At 35.6% G+C, this 17843-nt stretch overlaps 1 protein-coding gene across 7 annotated transcripts in view; it reads right to left on the reverse strand.

Moving 5' to 3' along the window:
- The window catches only part of LOC5568504 (calmodulin), a 103436-nt gene that overhangs the window by 34128 nt on the left and 51465 nt on the right, over positions 1 to 17843 (reverse strand). Inside the window, exon 1 of one of the 7 annotated variants that reach the window (XM_021850154.1) lies at positions 9109 to 9282. The exons of the other annotated variants lie outside the window; for them this stretch is intronic. Coding sequence (XP_021705846.1) covers positions 9109 to 9168 — 60 coding nt within the window. The 5' untranslated portion in view covers positions 9169 to 9282. Of the gene's footprint in view, positions 1 to 9108; positions 9283 to 17843 lie in introns of those variants that run through there. 7 annotated transcript variants of the gene reach the window in all.

A 17843-nucleotide genomic window follows, 5' to 3' on the forward strand; every position in this document is an offset into this window, starting at 1 on the left:
GAAAAAAAAAATTTTTTTTCGGTGTAAATTATTACGGGAACCGCAGTTTGTTGCTGATTTTATTGTTAAGGGCCTTGCGTGAATTAAACAAGTCGTTTTCATGTATTCATTAGTATTATGTATATTATATGTATAAATATTATGTATATGTATAAATATTATATGTATATGTATATATGTATAAATTAAAATGAATTAACAACGAAAATAATTTTTTTTTACCAGGATATTTTTTTTAGAGTATGATCGATGAGTTTCTAAATGTTTCTAAAGTTTTGGATTTGGGTATGCGTTATGAGATCATGAAAACATTTTATTAATACTTATTTATTTATTTATTGTTATTCAATTTTTTTACAATATCGAACACTTTTGCATCATTATCAGTACAGTTCGAGTATAGTTTTGCTTTAATTTTATTTTCTGACAATGGAATGAAACAGTGAAATTTTTGGGTTCCTTGGATCGTTTTCGCGTTATTATATTGCTCGCTGAGCTCTGATGCCGTTAATTCGTACTCTTCAGTAGTAGTAAAACAAAATGATAATTTTGTTAAATCTTCTTCTTTTCTGCGATTCGCCCAATCAAATAGTTCTTTTGCAGTTTTAATTGGATGCTCACGTTCTTTGGCTAAACTTGCTCTTGTGGCCATGCGCTTTATGGTTCCTCCAATAGCATCACAAGGACCTTTGCCATGTGACGTAGCAAAGAAATGCCATTCTGCATCAATTCCGTACTTTGATTTAAATTGACATAGGCCCGAAAAATTCTAACGGTTTTTGTACTGCGATGCTGCTCCATCAGACATGAAATATATCTTTCTGATTTCTTTATCCTTATCAACGCGTAAAAAGTTAATCATTTTGGCAATGAACAAATTTACAGATACTGAGTCGTGTCTTAAATCTTCGGAAATTACAATAAAACTAAAATGTTCAATTTGCGTACTTCCATTGAAATAAATAACGAATGGATGAATTGTAGCTTGTTGTACGTTCCAGTGATGGGACTGCACTTCATCTTGCAATACAAAGCTATAGTTTTCAGAAAAATCACAAATGACTAAAAATTCACCATCTTGTAATGTATTTTTCGTATTTTTTAAAAAGCGGGATTGCTCTGTTTTAATAAAGTCGTGAGGAATTAAACTTTCTAATTTCAAGCAAAAAAATGACACAAACTCATCTACAGGTTTTACAATAGTTTCTAGGTCACACCTATCCGTGGTCACCCATTGCTCAAATGATAACTGATCAATATAATTTTCTTCAAACTCAGCGAATAAAGTATTTTCCAATGATGAAGAATCTGGACATAGATCGTAGATAGCAATTTGATGTTGTATTTTCACACAAAAGACTACCAGTTAACATTTTAATATCCTTTGATAAATTGATTCTTTTCAAACTATGTAAGATTAGGTTAATATTTTCGTGTGTTGTGCACACACAAACATTATGTGTTCCTGAATTGGATAGAAGCTTGCATTGCCTTGGACGAAGGCTTGCAAATGAGGAAAAACCTACCTTATTATTTTCGTTAATTTCCTTGAAGCGTGTATACGCTTCTTTCAAAGTAGTCATCATTAATCGTTTTTGGATTGCTTGACGCTTTCCATCTTTTTTTACAGATACATAATCTTTTTGGCCAGGCATAGCTCTATTTACTTCATCGTCTTCAAAATATTGAATTATTTTTTCTTTTGTCTCATCTGTTAATGAAGTACTCGACCTAGCATTTTTGGTTGCAAGACAGTTATTTTCGAATTGTTTTGCCTCTTTTGCTGTATTTCTATTGGTTTTGAACTCATCAATGGCGTCTTGAATAGACCACGAGCTTGACAGCATCAACAAAATCAATAATTTTTCTTTCCTTGTCGTGGCTAGATTCGAGAACCTTTCCTTCATATTCATAATTACCTCATCGTAGTCTGTATTTTCCACATCCTCAGGTCCTAATTTGAAGAGGTTTCTTCGTACAGCTTCGTTGATTTCACGGTATTTTTTCTCGGGATAATTGACGTAACCCATCTTCGTCCATTTAATCGGAGTCACTTTTATTCCAGCTATCCCTTCGTTGAAGCGTTCGATGTTGACCTTCTGGATGCACTCATCTTCTGATTGATTTGTTGAAACAGATGTCGCTGATGGTACCGTGGCAAGACTATCTGCACTTGGTACTTCTGGTAACTCCTCAGTTGTTGTCGGTGCATCTAGTAATTCCTCAGTTGTTGTTGTTTTCGAACTTCCTGCAACCTGATCCACCGATGATGTACAGATTGCCCGTTTGTCAACGTTTAAACGGCAGGACGTACAAATGCGTAAATTTGTATTCAATGTAGACATTGGAGCATAACCAGCCGCTTTCAGTTTATCTATGGTGCTTTCGGTGAGATTTCGTAGCTCTTTCGAACACTTTTTTTCTGCAAACGGCCTGCAACAGTTGAGAAAGCGACTACTCATGTTGCTCGTTAGATTTTAATAAACAAAATCACTTTTAAGTTTTTACTGACTAGTTTGGTGTCGTTTGCTTGACTGAAGAAAAATTTTACAATTAAATCTTTTATAACCATAGTGGTAGTATATTTTTAGCTTTTTCATGAGTATGCTCATGTTTTTGATGTTGTTGAAGTTACTCGCTTTCTCCCAAATATGATTAACAAAGTCTATTATCTACCAAGGCGGGTCTATACCCAGGTGTAATCAGATTTTAACTTTGTGGAGAAAACCAGCGCCGAGAAAACCGACCTGCTTTACGTATACTAGATCACCTGGGTATAGACCCGCCTTGTTCTCTACGAGGTAAACTTTTTGCAGGTAAACTAGTCGTATACCTGTATAGAAAACTTTTTTTGTAGCTTTTGTCTTCAATATTAGATTTCTTATAGGTTTCTTTTATCAAAAGGTTTCAACACTATTGAGAGAATTTTTCTTCAGTTACGTACAATAAAAAATATGACACTATCAAGACTTTAGATCACAACACTGGATCGCGTCTAACTTTCTAATAGATGCTATAATAGTTATGAATAATTAAATAAAATATCATGAAAACAACTTGTTAACCTCATGTGGTACCCTTAACAAAAAATTCAGCAACAAACTGCGGCCCTAAAAAAAAAATTCACTAAGTGTCAAATTTGTGAAATATTTGAAATGTCATAACTTTTTTGTTTATTGGCTTACCATCACCAAATTTTTATGGTAGATAGCTAATATAATGGACCGTTTTCCCTCAAAAAATTACGTTGGTATTCCGATAGGGTTTTGAGATATTTGAGTTTTTGTGACAAAAATGATGTTTTTAATGCAAAAAAAATGTTTTTTTTTTACTGTGTGTATTTTTTTTGGAATCTTTATTTAGTTGTCTAACTTTGTTTCTTTAGTTGTCTAACAATCGAACGAACCGTTTTTGCTGTGCAGCTTTTTGAATATTTTTGAACCATTTTCACATACACCCTTTTGAAAAGTTAGTCGTGACTCAACTTGAAGATTTGATATCGGAAAATGACGATTTAGATGGAACTGAAAAACTGTACAAAGTTTCAGATATTTTTGAAATGGTCGATCAGAATCGACTTGCATGCCTCCGTGGAATCCCTCACTAGCATTTTACTGACTTTATTATTTTACTGTGCCTGTACTGTAAAGCTTCAAAATAGCTGAACTATCAGTATCGACAATTACCGATTTCAGTTAAATGAAAAATATGTTGCTGAATATCAGTGATTAAAAGCAGAACAGCTGAAAATTCAGTAATTTTCATAATTTACGGTTCTAAAACCGTTAAAAAATACCGAACAGCCAAACTAAGATTGAGTGTGTACATAAGACATCACTAGCGCATACCCAGTTAACACAACCTCGTAGATGATAGCGTAAAAGAGTACAAAAGTGGAGACGATATACATACAGGCACCATTAAGGCAATTCAAATTTTAAAAATGATTGAAAATCCAAACTCCCATACGCTCTTTACCATCCTTATCATAAAAATAGTGTTCTGTGAAATTTTCAGCTTTCTAGGTAGTGATTCAAAGGTGGCCCAAAGACAATGTAAGTTTATATGGAAACTACTATGGAAAAAATGAATCTTGAACCATCATCTTGAATTTTGTTAGAAAAATCCTTTTTTCACCATTAGCGCACCGCAAGTTTTGAATTCTGAGATCACCATCAGAAAGCTGAGGAAAAATTGCGTAAGATAGGCTACAGAAACTAGGCGAGCAATGTTATTTACCCTATGGTATGAACGATTTTCTAAATCATGTTATACGATTTTGACGTATATGGCGAGTATAATCAATTCAAACATATTTTTTTGTACAACAAAGAAACAAGTTTTCAACCTTTTGTATTTTATTCGAGTTGAGTAAAATATGAGAATATTATTTTGAGTGAAAAAATCTGACGGCCATCTTGGATTTTGACGCCATCTTGATTTTAAGTAGAAGAATTAATTTTTCACCTTGATAGCACTCAGCATGTCGAATTCAGAGGCTACTAATAAAAAAATGTTACGTATACTCTTCTTCTTATTATTCTTCATTTTCTTGACGCTACGTCCCTACTGGAACCGAGCCTGATACTCAGCTTTATTAGTTATAAATCTAGGTTATTAAACAGGATTTTTCTTTTATAATGCGATTTTAGTCAACAGAATAACTCTTCGAAATATCTTTGAATTCAGTAATAATGAATAAATAAATTCAATAAATGAAAACCGTCCATATGCATTGTTGTTCATTGAATGAAATTTATTGATTGCGCGTCGGGACATAAGTAAGTCTTGTGGTAATATCTGTAGTTTTATCGTAAAACATTGACAAAAGTGCATGAATTTAGAATGAAAATCTTAAACTTTGAAGCAAAAAAAAAACATCCTTGATTTTCAGAGCCATAAAGTATCGTTTTTTGTACTGCCCAACATGCATGTAAAAAATATCAAAATTGAAAGATGAGAAGCAGGTTTTGTTGTATTGTGGACGTAACGCCGAAACGCAGGTATATCATTTCGAGGTTGGAAAATCTGGCGGCCATCTTGAATTTCGACGCCATCTTGGTTATTAGCAGTTGAATGATTTTTTACCATCTCAGTGCTCATCATGTTGAATTATGAGGCCTCCGTTAAAAAAACAATCAGATTCAATCTTTCTTATCTTATCTCAGCTGTTCAACTGATTGCTCTTTTCTATCAATGGTTTTAGACCAAATAAATGAAATAAATAATGCTATTTTTCAACGCGAAGATATGCAGAACAATCATTCAGGTAGCAAATAAGCGTAAAAAATTCCTTTTGATAATTTATTTTTAAAGCTAGTTAAGCTGAGGGGCTGGCTCTGTTCCAGTAGGGACGTAACGTCAGGAAAAAAGAAGAGCAAGAAGAAGATAAAGTGTAACAGTAGAATTAAAGTCAACATGTTGAGTGCTATCAAGGTGAAAACTAATTCTACTACTTAAAACCAAGATGGCGTCAAAATCCAAGATGGCCGCCAGATTTTTTCACTCAAAATAATACTCCTATTCTTCATCTATTTCAAATAATACACCAACGATTGAAAACTTGTTTCTTTGTTGTACAAAAAATGATGTTTGCATCGATTGCACTCGCCATATACGTTAAAATAGTAGAACATGATTTAGAAAATCGTTCATACCATCGGGTAAATACCATTGCTCACCTAGTTTTTGTAGCCTAGCTTACGCAATTTTTCCTCAGCTTTCTATGGTGATCTCAGAATTCAAAACTAGCGGTGCGCTAATGGCGAAAAAACGATTTTTCTAACAAAATTCAACATGGCGGCCAAATTCAAAATAGCCGCCAAAATTTTTTCAAGTTTGAATGAAAGCTATATCCTTTCTCTATACGATGCCACTAAGTTTGCTATGTGTTCCAAAGGAAATATTAGACATATCACGTGAAGAAATACCCAAGATTTATCAAAAAATGGGCTTTTTCGCAAACTGTTCAGCTAGCTGGCGTACGAGAGGTCCACCAATTGGAGAAAACAGAAAAGACCACCCTTAAGTTTTATCGAAAATTAGCAATTAGTAACATAAAATTGGAATACTAACGATGGGTGCCGATGGCGGCCTGGTTCCAGCGAGAATTGCTCATTATGAAGAATTTACGCAGAAACAATGAAAATGGACATAAGTTTGTTGTGTTTTCGTCAGGAATAAGTGTTCGGAATGCATCTGAAGAGCTCAAATACTCATTCAATAGGTATAAATAAGGTAAGTTATCAAGATTCAAGTGCAAGTCAATCAGTTTTAAAGCAGCTTTTATGACAACAAGGAGTATTGTATCAATCTTTTACCATAGCCGTCACAAATAAGTGTCATTCAGTCACCATATGCAGTTTAAATGAGGTATTAAATGCTGCAATAAATCTGGTTTGTAGCCACCAAATTTTTAACTTTATAGTTTGTCTCTGAAAGGTTTTGAAAACAACTAAGAGCCGACTTACAAAATATCATCTTCTAGCAACGTTAAATGTCGCCTCTAGCTATCATAGCATTCACGTAACTGTCGTAAAACATTAATAAATCCACACGAATGCCAAATTGCTGTGGAATTGTTACTTGGGATAGAATATATGATGTTACGTTATAATGATGCAGAGAGATAGTGAAAGCTAGCTATTATGAATAATGTTACAAATATGGGAAAGGGACGAGCCTGGGATTGAACCCACAACCTTCTGCTTGAGAAGCGGAAGCGATAGATTAGACCACCAATCCCGTCATACACGGTGTCTTGTATTTTAGTAACACAAATACTGAAAATTTCTTGACGTGAAAGTTGATCAGAAGGGTTAATAAAGGATAACATTCGGATAACAAAGGATAACAGGATATGCCATACAATAAAAGTACAATTTTTTTTCTAAACTGAAACTTCACCTTATGTAAGCTGTTGGCCCGTAGGAATTTTTTGATCCAAACATACGCTTTGTAATATAACTTTCACTTTGTAAGTACATATTAAAATTATGTTTTGAACACCAGAACTTACGTTCTTCAAATTGTTAAGATTGTTACGTTGAAACATGGAGTTTTTAAATAATTACAAAATTAATTCGGCTCCATAATGCCTTATAGCATTTGAGCCTGCACATAATCAGTCAATTATGTTATGTTCTTGTAATACAGTAGTTTCTCGAATTTATCACTGCTCATTTTTATATCGCTTCAGTATGTCATTCTCGATTTCAGCACGGTTTTATGTTCGATTTTACCACGCCACAATTATTTTATAAAGTTCATAATTTTATATTGTAAAAAACCCTAATTAACCAAATCATAACTTTTTGGCCCATCTCTTACGCGCTTTTTATTTTATTCGCTCTCTTTCTGCAAATTCTCTTAAATTGTGATGAAAATTATATGCAGAAAAATACATTTTCGTTATATCACGCTTCGCTATATCACGCCAAATATTTTTGGATCCGTGATATAATCGAGAATTTACTGTATTGAATGATTTTATACAATTGAAAACATTCCAAATCAGATTCCGGTATTGAAATTCATCGATAATGAGTCAAAAATCAACATGCTTGGCAGTTTCTCCATCAATAAGGCCTAACTTAAAATTTCGTCTAAGGATTTTTTTTAAATTATGCCCAAAGGTGTAGAATAGATATAAACTAATTTGCGTTTAAAATTTTGATGGCTATTTTTGTATGATAATAACGGTAAATGAAGCACCGTGGTAACACAAGAATAGGTCCTAAATAGTTTGTTTGCTAATTATTTTAAAAAATACTTGGGAGAATACGTGGAATAATTTCATGCAGAATGCCAAAAGAAAAATTTCTAGTCAAATACTCTGAAAAGTCCTAAAAAGTTTCCAATAGTAAATCTCTTAAAATATTCTTCAGAAAATCTGAAGGAACCTAATAGAATTTATAATGTGGTGATAAACTCGTGAAAGACTCTTTACAGTAAGTTCTGGAAAAAAATTGGTGGAATCGCTAAATAACCCATGCCAAAAGCTTTGTAAGAATCGCTATAAATCCTACATTGAGTAGCAGAAGAATCGAAAATTCTAAAAAAGGATTCCTTAACCTTTCGGTTGTCGCGCGAATTTCTATAACACAAGTAGTCGCGCGAATATGAAGAAAATATGAAGAATGAACATTCAGAACAACATCGTAAAGTGTGTTATTTTTCATCATATATGAAAATGGTTTTTAATTGACATCTTGCAAACATTGTTAAACTCACATTGTTCTTGTTAATGTTGCAAATGCATCATATTGGGCATGCAATACTTTTCCTGGAGCAAAAATATTCGATGATATACAGAAATTGAACCATTTCCAGATTGTGCCCGGTATTGGGAGTCATTTTTTATGATTGGCCAATTTGGTACTAGAATACTTCAACAAAATTTTATGTCAAAATTCATATTTATATTTTCAAATTTGTTTTGGTCCGCTACAAAAATGTTGATATTCATCATAAATGGGTAGTAGGATCACATAAAACCAATATTTTATTAATTCTGTATTTAATGGCTTAAGTGTCCGGTACTGGGAGATCTCCCTCTATGCTTAGTTGGCTCTCGTAGAGTCCAAATAAGAATGGAATCGTTCTGATGAATTTTGACACCACGACATAGCAGTCCTTGTCTGCGTATTGAAGTATCATGGAATCCAAACCGTCAGAAAAAAAAGTAATTTGTGTCTGCGGACTTTTAGGAATTGTTTATGAGTTGATATTTGTGTATTAAAATGACCAAAAATCTGAAATAAAACTGCGTTTTCCATGATTTATAAAATTGAACTACTCAGGATTCAAACGTGGTTACATCCCGATCAACCAGTGTTACAATTTCTTTATAGATCTTTGTCCAGCGATGACAATCGTCGATTCAAAACGAATCGATATCGATCGCAGTCGAAAATCACTGATTGGTTGACCGTGATATGTCCGCTCTTAATTGATTATCCTATTCATCATTTCCTTATTTTTTATGATATTTGTAGTAAAAAAATATCTGAAAAAATGTGCTTGCGTATTTAATGGACTTTTCCTAAGAATAAAATGCGGTTTCCCATGTGATTTTTATTTATAAAATATTCCAGATTGTTTCCTTACCTTGCAAAACAGATATTCCAGCGACCACCCCAACATTTTTTTCTTGCTTATGCGTACCATTTTCAAACACTTTAACTCTCGTTAAAAACAAATCTTTTTCGCTCTTTTGTTTTATTCTAAATAGTTGGAGCTTTGCTTGATCACACTTCTCGTACGATAGCTATCTAGCAACTAAACTATAGAATGTTATCTCTAATGCATGGTACGTATCCATGCACCCATGCATTGAGGCTACTTGGGTGTAATGCTTCGTGGAAATATTTTTTCCCCATTCTTGAAACTAAAATCTGATCAATATAAAATACATGAACTACAATACTGAGAATTATTGGTTTTATTGAGATTCTACTGAATCAATTTGACGCAATAAATTTCTGTTTTGTAAAGAACTGTACTCTTCGTCATATTATTAGTTCAATGATGCATTTGAAACCATATTCTCTTTACACATAAATGTGATTTTATTGTAACATCGGGGTTCCCCAATATTAAATAGGTACATGGCTCAGAAAGGTGATGACACATCTTTTTACAGTTTGCAAGTCTTAAAGCGCTATCTCACTTTATAGTTCCTCTATTACACTGATGCAGAAGTTTCAATCAAGATGTGATTATTGAACAATGCATTGTTCTATTCGGCATCACGACAAAATCTATTCAATGAGATGAAAAGAAAAAAAAAACATACAACATGATATGTAGAACACCTTGAATTCGAAAGGAGAAGAACTTTCTAATTAGATCTGCACCCGGCAACATCTCTTTGGATTATTGTGTTCAAGTATGTTGCTGCATCTTTGTGCTCCTATTACGGAGGAAAACCCCCTGCTGCTGCATAGAACTATTATTAAACTTTCCTTCCGTTAGCATATGGCGGCGGTGGCTGCAAAAATAGCTAGCTAAACGATGACAACTATGACGCCAACAGCGACAGCGACGATGACAAAGTGCATCAAACTTAATTAAAATACATAGATACATCCTTTTTCTAGTGACAAGTGCGGGTAGGTAGCACCTATGGTATATAGGTAATGATACCGGTTTATATGAGCTGTTCATGGCAAGGTCTTCCGAATTTTCCTTTCCGTTGTAACTGTTAGTGTAAAGGATGCTTAATATAAGATTGATCGGAAGTCATTTTATGCTATGGTTCTTTTTTTTAAAATGTCATAAGCTACAAAAATAAGTGACAAAATAATAAGGCCATTACAACAAACTATAAGTGAGGACTGTGAAGAAATATCTTGGAGAAATCAAACGGTGATAACTTTTGCATGTACACTAAGATGGTTCATTTTTGTATGGAAAAATTCAACACGTTAAAATCTTAAGGTACACCCCAAAACTTGTTCATATAGACCCCCATAAGGAATTATGAAAATTTTAGCGGAATTCTTTAACCCCTAAACCTACAGTTTGTATTTAAACATATAAGGTACCCCGGGGTAAGTGGGGCGTTTCGTCATAGCTCAATTAGGAAAAGTTTTTCATGGAGGTATTATTCTAGAAAGTTGAAGATACAATGACAAGGAATGTATTTAGTACTAAACATATTGTTATTTTTATAACCATGTGGTTCATGCAACAGTTATCAGTTCAGCGCCATTTTCAACTTGCATGACAAATTGTAACACGTTTCACGTCTTGCATTGACACGCAAAAAATAAATGTGTTTTAAATCGAATTTCCATCAGTAAGCTATAATTTTTAGTATTATTACAAGCTGCTAACGATAAACCAGTATTATGTTTTCATTTCCTATGAAATTTTCGATGGTCTATCTTACCCCAAAATATATTCGTACCTGGGGTAAGTGGGACCTATCAAAACAAAAACCAGAATCAAAACTTTTCGTACACGTTTCATACATTTTGCTAGAGAGTAGCACTAAAACATTCAAACAAATGATTTTTTTCAAAAAAGATCAACCTCAAATTACGTAATTGCATAAGAGGAAGAAGAAAAGTGTTATTATTCTTTATTTGTTATTTTTTTTTTATTTTTGAAATACGACTTCAAAATTGAACAAACACACAGCTGAACTTTGAAATGCATCATGAGAACGATTACTTTTCTATTTTATTTGAATTTTATTTGTTATTTCTACCAAATTAAGTAGTGATGGAAAACAATTCCATCCCATAAGGTTGTTTTCTGCCATGCATATAAATAATAACAACACATATTTATAATTTCGTCAATTATTGAATGTTTATGTGCTACATTTTAATTAACAACTTATAAATGATATATTTTGAACATGTTTGATTCCTCTTTACGCTTTTATTGAGGAATTTTCAGTTAATATTAAATGTGAGGTGACATACTATTAAACAAAGGGTTTCTTCCTAAAACGTCACGTATTTTATGGTTGATCCCTTATGTACATCAAATATGTACTTAAAATTAAAAATCTATGACTTATCAATCCTATTATTGTAATGGTTGACTTACTGATGTGGATTGACGCATGAAACTGGATGTGTCCCACTTGCCCCGCTTAGCGAGGTAACTGCGTCCATTGGCTCATTCTAAAACTTTCTTCCAAGGTTTTCACAATTTCGAAATTATTCTAATAGTTTCATGCACACACCAGCAAATATGTGCCAAAACGTGATTGTGTTGTTGGATTTGAAAAATATTGACATTTGAAAATTTTATTGAACAATTTGTTTGAACTATCGTTTTTTTCGTTCTCACTTGCCCCGCGGTACCTTAAGTTAGGAAAAAAACAGGTTTTTCTCGATAACTTTTAATGCGATAATGTCTCGCAAACACTTTGTTCTGAGCACTTTTAGCACTTTTAATTTCGCAACTTTTTACCCGAGAAACCACTGTTCTATGGTTGCAGAGTTATCAGAGATTTTCTTCGAAAAAATAGTTTGTTTTCAAATGTCGATATCTTCGAAAGACACGAACGGATTTTAAATCTGTTAAAGCCGTTAGAACTATAATCTTTTTTTTCTTTTAATTGTGAGAAAACTGCGAAAACGTTTTTTGCTTGAAGAGAATAACTAGACATTGAAAATAATATGTTTTTGAACGAAAAACGTCCATATCTTGACAAATAATCGAGATAGCTTTTTAGTTGCTTCAGCAAAACTGTGCACAATTGAAAGTTCTCAAAGTGTCTAATACAATGTAATCATAAAATTCAACACATAAAAAAGTGAGGAAGAACATAATTTGGAAAATCTTTCATTTCATGGGGTAAATACCATTGCTCACCTAGTTTTTTTCTCATTCATTTTTTTCTCAGCTTTCTGATGGTGTTCTCCAAGTTCAAAACGAGCGGTCCGCGAATGGTGAAAAAACGAATTTTCTAACAAAAATCAATATGGTGGCCAAACTCAAAATGGCTGTCAAAATATTTTAGCTTCAAATGGAAGCTATATCCTTCCTCTATACGATGCCACTAAGTTTGCTATGTGTTCCAAGGGAAATATGAGACATATCACGTGAAGAAGTATCCAAGATTTATCAAAAAATGGGCTTTTTCGCAAACTGTTTAGCTAGCTGGCGTACGAGGGGTCCACCAATTTGAGAAAACCGAAAGGACCACCCTTTAGTTTAAGCATATACTAGCGATCAGTGACATACGATCTGTGAAATAGGGACGTAAAGTAAAAAAGTATAAAAATAACAATACAAATACGAGAAATGAAGCAAAACACAAAACAGAAAATATGAAAAAATATTGTAAATATGACTGAAAACGCTTGCTAGTTGAATAACATACATTTTCAGTCCATTCTCTCAACAAAATAAACATTTTGAAAAAAAAATCAAGAAGAAAAAATGTTTGCTTCGATATACGTTAGGGATGGTTCAAATATTACATAACGCAATTTTTGCCAATTTTAGACCCCCTCCCTCCCCCACTTAACAGCCTTTGTATGAAAATTTTAAAATTTTTGTATGGACCGTAACACTACGGAAGACACCCTCCCTCACCCTGTTGCGTTACGTAATATTTGAACGATCCCTTATGTCGAGGTATTGCAAAATTTGGATTCTTATTACTACACTTGGTACTCAAGTTTAGCAGATCGCAGTATACTTTTCACGAATTTTGATCTGTTGCTTCACTGCCCATAAAGGCATGACTGTCCCATATGGAAAAAGTAGGCATTGAGAATATAGCGCTCAAAGTTCAAGGTGAAGATGAATCGAAGCCAAAGTTCAAATTTTCAAGAGCACGGATCTGGAGAACCAAACATCCGTTTGAGCTGAAAACCTAATCGATTGGTCACCCCCAGCTAGTGACCAATCGATTAGGTTTTCAGCTTGAAAGGATGTTCGGTTCTCCAGATCCGTGCTTGTCGGAGTCTAGCACCAGAGATTACCTTCGACTGTGGACAACTCTTAGGCTCCAACACGTAGTAGTTTTGGGGATTCCATACGGGCTAGTTTCCCTGAAGATGGTCGAACAATGGGTTTCTTCAGTCCATTAAAGGGCGATTGGGTAGCTTCTTCAGGTTTCCAATGGTCTATGACAATCCAGTAACTTTCACAAAAACATATATTTGGCGTTCACATTATACACTAAACATGATTTTATTTTACAATATGTACAATTACAAAAGTTACTAGTTTAAAACATTCAACATTCAACACCTATGCTGCAGTCCATGTAGACTCTGTCGTGGTTTCCTGCGCACTGAGTAGCCTTAAAGTATTTCTCGTCTGTTCCCTCTGTGGTGAGAGTGATCATATTCCGTGGGGATGATGGGGTGAGGTGGAGCCAGTAAGTTTTATAAAGAAAGCTTGAGTTACTCCCAAACATCCTCACCCACCCAAAAATTACACAAATTTCTGAATATCCGAATGAAATGCCTCCCTAATCGTAAATTATGGTTTTGACTTCAAGTCCCTGTTCCAGCGTCATATAATAAAATTGCAGTTTTCCCTCCGTGCCTATTGGTCTTCGTAGTGTAGTTGGAGTAGCCGACTCCCATGTTGACCTTCGTAGGAATGGTGTGTGGATTGCCTCTCCATCGTGACCGTTGATAAACATCGGAGTGTATAGTATGATGGTACCCAGAGTGAAAAGGTGGTGTAGTATACACAAATAGCCTTGGCTTCGGCCAGGCATATACTGCAAAACTTTACCTGGTGAAACAGTCTGATGAGCCTACTAGTGTTATTGTTTCGTCGTTGTATTGCTAATGCCTCAGGGTGATCTACATATAAGTCGATGTGCGTTTGTCGATGTAACTCGTATAATCTCCGAATGTTGATACCCAAGATCTCATTCCGGTTTTGTGTGGGTTGCGCATCGTGTATTGGAGAGGAAATTTTGGTTAGAGGAGTACGAGTGGTCCGTGCTTCGGCCGGACATATACTTGTGAGGTACTGACCTTAAGGCTAAGTAGCCCGTCATTCGTTTTGGCAACAATGATGATTTTTCAGCTTGCCATTTCAAAGTGATAAAACTCAGTCTTGATAGTTTATATTGACTTGAAAAAGTATCACTGTACGCGCTAACATGTATAAAGTATGCTAATACTTTGTCAGCTGTTTTAGTGCAAAACAAACTGATTTTCTTTGATTCGAAATCGTGAGATGAATTAACAACAATCATCAACGACACGTACAAATTTTAATTAACTTCGCCTTAAAAAGCTGAGTGTATTGAATCCCCTCCATATCCATTGGACCGATCATACGCCAATACGCCAATCTCTTTACCGGTCCTCACCCACCATCAGGGGAACACTTCCTATGTCTGCGTGGCACTCTTGAAAATGTCCAAAAAACGAGCAAGGCAGGATCGTGTTGCTGTAGCCTACAGTATTTCTGACCCGTTGCGAATTACCGACTAAATGAGTGCTTGCCGGTGATCTTGAGCACCATTCATATAATATAGTTTCCGTGTAGTGTATATTTGCGAGTATTGAGCTGTTTGACCTATCGGTGGACACGGTTAGTACACCGTGTACCGCCGCGAATAACGTTTCGAATGATAAACAGTTCCGTCGTGTACCGAAATTGATTTTCCTTATTTAGTATCCTTTAATAGAATCATCTGATCGCCGTATCTCCGTTAAATGCTAGTGTGAACTAAGAATCATCACCGATGTTGATTCAAAGCCAAATTTTGAACAGTCCATGTGTTCGCCGGGAGTGAGAGGATTGTTGCACCATGCAACAGACGAGTCCCTGTGACCCGCATCCAGTGAGATGGTAAGCACCCTTTGAGCTCCGAATAACGATGAAGAGGAGTGGATACTTCATCGCCAATATACGTAGTCTCCGCCGTTGGAAACTATTTGGATTACCTTCGGATCTCCTAGTATCCGAAGAAGGGTTTGGACACCCATAGTGTCCATCCAATGCACTTGAACTCCCTTGAGTTCAAGCATCCACCGTTTCCACCTTAGGAAACTATTTGGGTTTACTTCGAATACCCCCAGTATCCGAAGATGGGTTTGGACACCCTAGTGTCCATCCAGTGCACTTGAACTCCCTTGAGCTCAAGCATTCGATTAGGTAAATGAACACCTCCACTGGAGAAATATTTGAACACCCCTTATGTTCAAATCCATGATCCTGATGTGCTCAGATGCTCCTAGCATCCAAGCCCGTGGTATATTTTGTGTCGGAGAAATGTTAATGTGTTGATTACAGCTGTGTTAGAATTCCATCCACATCACTATCGCCGTTAGCCGCTCAATTATTGAAATTGTGATCGGTAATCGCAGTATTTCCTATATTGCCACAACAGAGCCGGTTGCTTGTATAGGATGAGCAGATCGATACTTGCGCTTATGCCGCTGGTGATTCGTTCAATCCTATACACCTGCAGTGTTGAACATCGGAGAAGACACCATCCAGAGAGTGAGTATGACGATTCAACTAGATGAGTGACCATGTGCTTGTGTCTAGTGTTTCTGAGAACCGTCGAGCTGATCGTGATGTAGTAGTTGATGAAGCCAACTTGATCGATCGCCAGTGATGTTTTGCTCGCCGTAGTGTTGTGGGAGTACATAGGAGTTGAAGAGGATAAAATTCCAATTACCATGTGTAGATCTACGTGTGCTTCGGTAGACACACACTAAATCACTAACCTGGAAAACCATTGATGTAGCTGCCTCTTCATACCAGTGCATATTCCAGATTCATCCAATGCCATGTTGGATGAGTTGATGATCGGGATAGTGTTGGTGAGATTTGCTGCCGCCCCAACTATATTTGAGCTGAGAACCCCTTGAAGTTTCGCCAAACCGTATGACGTTGTGATGCAAACTAACCAGCCATGTTTGCTATCCCGAGGTGTTCAGAGGATTTTGAACAATGTACTCCGATCCGATTCGGTATGGTCCGATGTTCCAATCCGATGTTGGTATGTTGCTCCCAAGTAAGTAGTGAAATTTGATCGAAAAACGGCGTTAGCATATAGAAAGGCGTAGCTTCGGCTAGACATACACTAAGTGTAAATATTTACCTGTAGAAACAGCAGGCTTCGCTGATGATTGTGGTCCGATTAGTCTCCCATAGTCGAGTATTCCCGTAATACGTCCACCAGTAGTTATGTAGATATGACTGATCACGAAAGCCAATTCCGACGTGAGCGAGTTGGCGCGAATTGCCTCAAGTAATGGTTGCTTCGGATGATATCCTTTGTCCTCTGTATCCAGCCATTTTAACAGATGATCTATTCGTTTTGCTCACGGTTTTTGTATCCATATGGTCTCACAAATGATTGATTGTTACTTTTGGCTTGAAGATGGTGTCCTTCAATTCATCCCGTCCTGTTAGCACCTTTTCCATACGATGTCTAGCCCGTCCTGACCCATATCCGGCTCGAAGGACCATTATGTCGGAGTCTAGCACCAGAGATTACCTTCGACTGTGGACAACTCTTAGGCTCCAACACGTAGTAGTTTTGGGGATTCCATACGGGCTAGTTTCCCTGAAGATGGTCGAACAATGGGTTTCTTCAGTCCATTAAAGGGCGATTGGGTAGCTTCTTCAGGTTTCCAATGGTCCATGACAATCCAGTAACTTTCACAAAAACATATATTTGGCGTTCACATTATACACTAAACATGATTTTATTTTACAATATGTACAATTACAAAAGTTACTAGTTTAAAACATTCAACATTCAACACCTATGCTGCAGTCCATGTAGACTCTGTCGTGGTTTCCTGCGCACTTAGTAGCCTTAAAGTATTTCTCGTCTGTTCCCTCTGTGGTGAGAGTGATCATATTCCGTGGGGATGATGGGGTGAGGTGGAGCCAGTAAGTTTTAGAAAGAAAGCTTGAGTTACTCCCGAACAGTGCTCTTGAAAATTTGAGCTTTGGCTTCGATTTATCTTCACCTTAAAGTTTGTCTTTTCATACAAATGTTCATAATTTTCCAGTACATTTCTACATGCCATATTCTCATTGAAATACCGCATAGGTTACTTATTTTGCTTCTATTGATCAGCAAAAAATAAAAAATTGAATACAATTCACGTTTTGCAGTTGTAATTTGGGTTGAAAGTTCATATAGAGACTGTTGTGCCTTTATTTTTCAATATGGGACTGCATCCACTCCATATTTTTCCACAACATTTTCAAACAAAGTGTGTCAATTTTTATATGCATAGTAAAACATATACTAAAACATGGATGATGCGACGAAAAAAGGTGTTGGCACGAAAATCAATATAGGACAGTTATGCTTTTATGGGTAGATTCATGTGCCATAAAAATTTGGACAACTGCAAGCAACATGTAGGTGT

This window comes from Aedes aegypti, chromosome 3 (assembly GCF_002204515.2).
Source record: "Aedes aegypti strain LVP_AGWG chromosome 3, AaegL5.0 Primary Assembly, whole genome shotgun sequence".
In the NCBI taxonomy this organism is placed as follows: Eukaryota; Metazoa; Arthropoda; class Insecta; order Diptera; family Culicidae; genus Aedes; species Aedes aegypti.